Here is a 6,000-nt window from a genome sequence, read left to right as displayed (position 1 = left end):
CCAGGACAGTGAAAACACGTTTGTTTAACCTGATGAAGGCCAGGACAGTGAAAACACGTTTGTTTAACCTGATGAAGGCCAGGACAGTGAAAACACGTTTGTTTAACCTGATGAAGGCCAGGACAGTGAAAACACGTTATTCTGGATCCACCTACCGAGCCTTTTTTTGACATCGATTGATCTTCCGGCACACTGGATTTACCCAAACGTGTTCCAACTTGCTCTCTTGATTGGCAAAGACAAAATGCTCCATGTTGTTGGAATAATTTACAGTTAAACCAGGTTAGATTTTTGTTGTCGTTCGTTTCTTCTTTCACAATCTACCTCCCGTTGAAAAGAATCTATTGACGAATTGACATTTCTTCAAATTCAATCAGTAAGTACTTACACAGTATGTTGTAAGAAAAACAATTCAAATCCTGCAGGTGTTGAATCGTGAACAGGGACGTGTATTACATGAGAGGGGGAAACAAATCTTAAGTGTTGAACCGGTGACTGGTTTATGTAGCAGGATTAATGACATCCATCCCAGTTTTGTTTTGTTGCATTTGAATACCGTAATTCCTCTAATAGTGACCGGTATTCAATTACAAGCCGGGTCTCTATTAATGGCCGGGTGCGCTCTTGAGCTAAGCAATTATAAGCCGGCCTCCTAATACAAGCCGTACAAACGTTGAAATTACCAGTGACCACCTGTAATTGCACCGTTTACTATTTCATACAGTACTTGGTTTCAATAAATGAACCCAGTACATTTTACTGGGTTCAAACTGACACAAAATGTTGATTTATTCATTATGATCCGTTTGAAAATTTTAAATATAGGCCTCTCTCTTATACAGGCCTCCTCCTAATACAAGCCTGGTACCCGCTACAGTTGAAACAAATACAAGCCCGGGTCACTATTAGAGGAATTACGGTAGATTTGAGCACTCGTCATGTTCTGTAGTAGTAGTAGTAGTGTATAGAATGTTCTGTAGTAGTAGTGTATAGAATGTTCTGTAGTAGTAGTAGTAGTGTATAGAATGTTCTGTAGTAGTAGTAGTAGTGTATAGAATGTTCTGTGGTAGTAGTAGTAGTGTATAGAATGTTCTGTAGTAGTAGTAGTAGTGTATAGAATGTTCTGTGGTAGTAGTAGTAGTGTATAGAATGTTCTGTAGTAGTAGTAGTAGTGTATAGAATGTTCTGTAGTAGTAGTAGTAGTGTATAGAATGTTCTGTGGTAGTAGTAGTAGTGTATAGAATGTTCTGTAGTAGTAGTAGTAGTGTATAGAATGTTCTGTAGTAGTAGTAGTAGTAGTGTATAGAATGTTCTGTAGTAGTAGTAGTAGTGTATAGAATGTTCTGTAGTAGTAGTAGTAGTAGTGTATAGAATGTTCTGTAGTAGTAGTAGTAGTAGTGTATAGAATGTTCTGTAGTAGTAGTAGTAGTGTATAGAATGTTCTGTAGTAGTAGTAGTAGTGTATAGAATGTTCTGTAGTAGTAGTAGTAGTGTATAGAATGTTCTGTAGTAGTAGTAGTAGTAGTGTATAGAATGTTCTGTAGTAGTAGTAGTAGTGTATAGAATGTTCTGTAGTAGTAGTAGTAGTGTATACAATGTTCTGTAGTAGTAGTAGTAGTGTATAGAATGTTCTGTAGTAGTAGTAGTAGTGTATAGAATGTTCTGTAGTAGTAGTAGTAGTGTATAGAATGTTCTGTAGTAGTAGTAGTAGTGTATAGAATGTTCTGTAGTAGTAGTAGTAGTGTATAGAATGTTCTGTAGTAGTAGTAGTAGTGTATAGAATGTTCTGTAGTAGTAGTAGTAGTGTATAGAATGTTCTGTAGTAGTAGTAGTAGTGTATAGAATGTTCTGTAGTAGTAGTGTATAGAATGCGCTGCTCCCTCTCCTCCCCAGGACCCGCTGACGGAGCACGCAGCCTATGAACAGATGGCTCTCCTCTCCTCCGCCGTGGCCTTCTCCTGGAGCCGCTGGAACGCAGAGTGTGGCGCCGAGCACCTGGTGCTGCAGGTGAACACAACACGGCAGGACGGTGTCGGCGGTCACCTCGGCAGTGGGGTCGCTTTTTTTTTTGCCCCTTTCGGGACCGTCTGTAAATCACGCCAAACATCGTTGGACGAGCCGACGCGCTGCGTACGGCTGTTGGCGCGATATATATAGACAAATAAATGGCACATAGAGCTGCCGTGACGTCATGTGAGGAGTCCACAATTAAGGCTCGAGATGATATGCCATTTGGAAGAATCGATAAAAAAAAAGGGACAAAATTATAGATAGATATTTTTATTAGTATTTTTTTATTATTAAACACTTTAACTGCCGAAAACGCCGGAACTCGTCATTCCCCGCCATGCTCAAGTTGCCTAGGACGCCGTAACTCGTCTTTGATATCAATATTTCAAAAATCTGTGATCGAAATCATATTTTCGTTCCGGAGCCTTGACACACAGTGCTGATCTCCTCTCAACCCTCTAGCGGTTCAAGAGCGCCATCTGGTGGCCGATCGGCAGATCGAAACCGGATGTCAACCTTTAACCCGGCAGGACTCACTCCATATGGGGTCCGGGCACTCGCTAATGTTAGAGAGACTCCGTCTTCACACAGTGAACATCGATCGGTGGAAATAACTCGAAAAAACAACATGATTTGGACGTATATACTATTATACAACCTGGAAATAGATCGAGCATTTCAACATCCCATAATCGAAAACTGTCTACTCCACGCTGATCGCCCAACGGCCCGAGGAGACTGGGGTGAGTTTTAGCGTGTAATATTACCGTGTTCGATATAAACTGCTATGATGAACATATGACCCACATTAGATGAATGGTATAACGTTGCCCACGGAATTATAAACGCCCCCCCGCCCATCCGGTCAATATCAGATCATACGTAGTAAATTCTAGAAGTACCTCCAGTTGAAATTTTTCATCTGGCACCGATCGCTACCAAACTGTATTTGATCATCAATATAATGCATTTGGGGCTATAAATCACGTTCTGGAGAAAGCTGCAGAAAGAGATGAAAACATATTCATACTAAAATATGGTCTAAAGTATAAGTATGTGAATGAAAAAGTTTAACGTTGCTACACCATGAACAATACATATAGGACATTGAATGGGCCATAATAATGGCAATCTAGCAATAGAATTAAAAAAGTTATAGCCCTGCAAAGAAGGGGAACTTCTCCATGTTAAATAGAGCTGGCAAGGGATGGTATATCATGAATTTAACCTTGGGCAATCAAAGTGTTAAACAATTTTGTTTATTTTGCAGCAATTCTTTGTCGTTGCCGCCATCTTTAGTGTTACAGATTTCCCCGTTCAAAACTACCACAGTGATCCTTCTCATTTTATAGTCTGGTCTCTGGATGTGATGGAGGAGTGCACTGCATGTTGAACGCACAGTGCAGAGTTGCAATTCAACTGAATTTACATGAAATGGGGACGTTTCAACTAAAACATGCCGCATTATTTAATATTTAGTTAGTTAGCGTTGCCAAAGACAGGGCGGTAATGGCGTCGCATCGTGGACTCCTCAAATGACCTCACAGCAGCAGCTTTATGAAACCCCGCCCCCTCAACTCCAATCTCATGTCCTGCCCCCCCCCCCCCCCTGCTTTCTTCCAGGCGTGTGAGCATCTCGGTCCCTCTCCGGTCCCCAAGGGCCAGTGGAGCGTCTACCTGCTGGGAGCCCAGAGGAGCCAGAAACTGGGGATGAAGGAGCGGAGCGAGACCTTCTCTCCGGAACTCCAGCCCGGCAGCGAGTTCCACTCCACGTTCGTCCACATGCTCCGAGACGACATGAGCCCGGAGGGGGTGGCCAGGACCAGGGAGTCCCGGAACCCGTTTGTGGACACGGTGCAGAGTCTACTGTGTGCCACCAGGCTGCTCACTTATTCCTAGACGATATGCCCCCCCCCCCCCGCCACCCCGGTAACTTCCTTTGCTTAGAGGGAAGTCGTGTGCCATTAATGAGGCCAAATACAAAGTATAAATACCATGACACTTCAAATACAAAGACTTCAGGGCAAAAAAAAGTATAAATACCATGACACTTCAAATACAAAGACTTCAGGGCAAAAAAAAGTATAAATACCATGACACTTCAAATACAAAGACTTCAGGGCAAAATACAAAGTATAAATACCATGACACTCTGAATAGTGACTGCTGCAAATGACAGGGTTAGGGGTTTTGGCCAAATCAATTTCAACTCAATTAAAACCTTTTAAGTGGACAACTTTCTAACTGCAGTATATGAATTGAAAATGGGGGACCCTGATGGAAACAAGACGAAAGTCTTTCTCTGGTCTACATCCCCTTAACACTTGTGTGTATTGAGCCGTACTGTATTGTACCCATTCTGCAATCTGTTAAATAAAGTTTTCATTCATTCATTCATTCATTCATTCATTCATTCATTCATTCATTCATTCAAGGCATTTCTTTCTTTTTATTAAATATTATTGACCATTCACTTTGTTTGGAGATTCATTGAAGTCGTCCCTGGTGTGAGAAGCATATTATTGGGATCCTCATGACAGTAAGGACAGGTTTATTTTTGTATTCACGTTTTTACTTTATTTGTGCAAAGTTTCATTCACCCTCTTTGGAACATATAAAATGTATGAATTTGAAAACAGTGATTATCACACAGCAATAACTTGCAAAACGCTTTGGTGCGAAACTGTAACAAAATGCTGATCGAATAAACAAAACAACATTCACATTTCCCCCCTCACGTAAACTAACGAGTCAAACGATAAAATTATAAATAGAGAACTTCACGAAGAAAAAAAGAAAACAACATTAAAAATATTTTAATACCAGTGTTAATAGATTTAAGTTAAAACATTATTTCCTCTCAAACCGCCAAATAAATGAATGAAAGATAAATTCTATAAAAAAAAGGTCGACAATCCCTGTAACCTCAAGTGCTTTCTTCAATGTGGGTTACAATGAAATGTGTTCAGAAAGCAAAGTAATCGCCACAGTCCATAACGCCTTCCGCTTCACAATTGGCCAGTTCAACGCCGATGCCCTGCTTGACACGATTGGTCAACATTGTGCCGAATCGCCTTGGTTCCGGTAAAAGTCCCAGAAACGCCAATAAGAAAAAAAACTGCATTATCATGTGATCAGGAAGTGGAGCGGAACCTGGTAGAAAACACACCCAGTTGCTGCCACCTTCCAAGTGCTCTTTCACTTTACACACACACTTTACACACACACACACATAATCTAGCAAACGTGCCACGGTGCATCAAAACCCGCAAAGGGTTGGTCGTCCCCCAGAGTCCGTCTTCAGTGACTTCAGCGCCAGCGAGCCCGGTGAATAGGAGACATCCTCCTGCTCCTTCACCAGCGCTGAACAGCTTCTCAGCGTTGTTAAAGTGTTCCTCACAAAAGAACATTTAAAACAATGGGCGCCACACTAGCTACAATCTCTCGCACTGTTAACGATGCCGACGGGCCATTTTATTCCCCGCGGTTCAACCGAGAAGTTCCAACACAGACGCTTTTTCATCGCGGCCGTGCCCCAGTCCATGGACTGCTTCCGGAGAGGAGGGCCGATGGGTGGTAGGGGGGGGGGGGTCCTGGGGGCTAGACGGGGGGTTGTCCGTTGTGCCGGAGGCCTGTGTAGGGCCACAGCAGCTGCTGGATGGTCATCCAGGAGTCCCCGGTCCCCACGGGGGCAGCCTCCGCCGCGGGCTGCAGCACCAGGCTAGCTAGCACGGCCAGGAGACCTGTGGGGGAGGGGGGGGCAGGATCAACTCTCAATTATCACCTTATGTGTTCCAGATCATCGTTTGGTACGTCTGCCGTCGACATCCGAGAAATGACTAAAAACCTCAAACGGCTCCGACTACCGCCTTACGGGAGAACAAAACGCTATTACTGTAATTCCTCTAATCGTGACCCGGGCTTGTATTTGCTTAAACTGTAGCGGGTACCAGGCTTGTATTAGGAGGAGGCCTGTATAAGAGGGAGGCC

At 43.0% G+C, this 6,000-nt stretch overlaps 2 protein-coding genes across 2 annotated transcripts in view; one reads left to right on the top strand and one right to left on the bottom strand.

The window, feature by feature from the left end:
• The window catches only part of dnai7 (dynein axonemal intermediate chain 7), a gene marked incomplete at both ends in the record, with an annotated part of 28,737 nt that extends 24,828 nt beyond the window's left edge, over positions 1-3,909 (top strand). The window contains 2 exon segments of the mRNA XM_084338440.1: positions 1,894-2,007; positions 3,634-3,909. Of these exon segments, the coding sequence (XP_084194566.1) occupies positions 1,894-2,007; positions 3,634-3,909 (390 nt within the window).
• A 661-nt stretch (positions 3,910-4,570) lies between these two features.
• lrmp (lymphoid-restricted membrane protein) overlaps positions 4,571-6,000 on the bottom strand; it is a gene marked incomplete at its 5' end in the record, with an annotated part of 126,931 nt that continues 125,501 nt past the window's right edge. Inside the window, 1 exon segment of the mRNA XM_084338439.1 lies at positions 4,571-5,753. Within this exon segment, the coding sequence (XP_084194565.1) occupies positions 5,611-5,753 (143 nt within the window). The 3' untranslated portion in view covers positions 4,571-5,610.

Source organism: Notolepis coatsorum, assembly GCF_963971535.1.
Source record: "Notolepis coatsorum genome assembly, contig: SUPER_15_unloc_1, whole genome shotgun sequence".
Lineage (NCBI taxonomy): Eukaryota > Metazoa > Chordata > Actinopteri > Aulopiformes > Paralepididae > Notolepis > Notolepis coatsorum.
The sequence above is the reverse complement of the archived record's forward strand: the minus strand, read 5'-3'. Positions and strand labels throughout refer to the sequence as shown.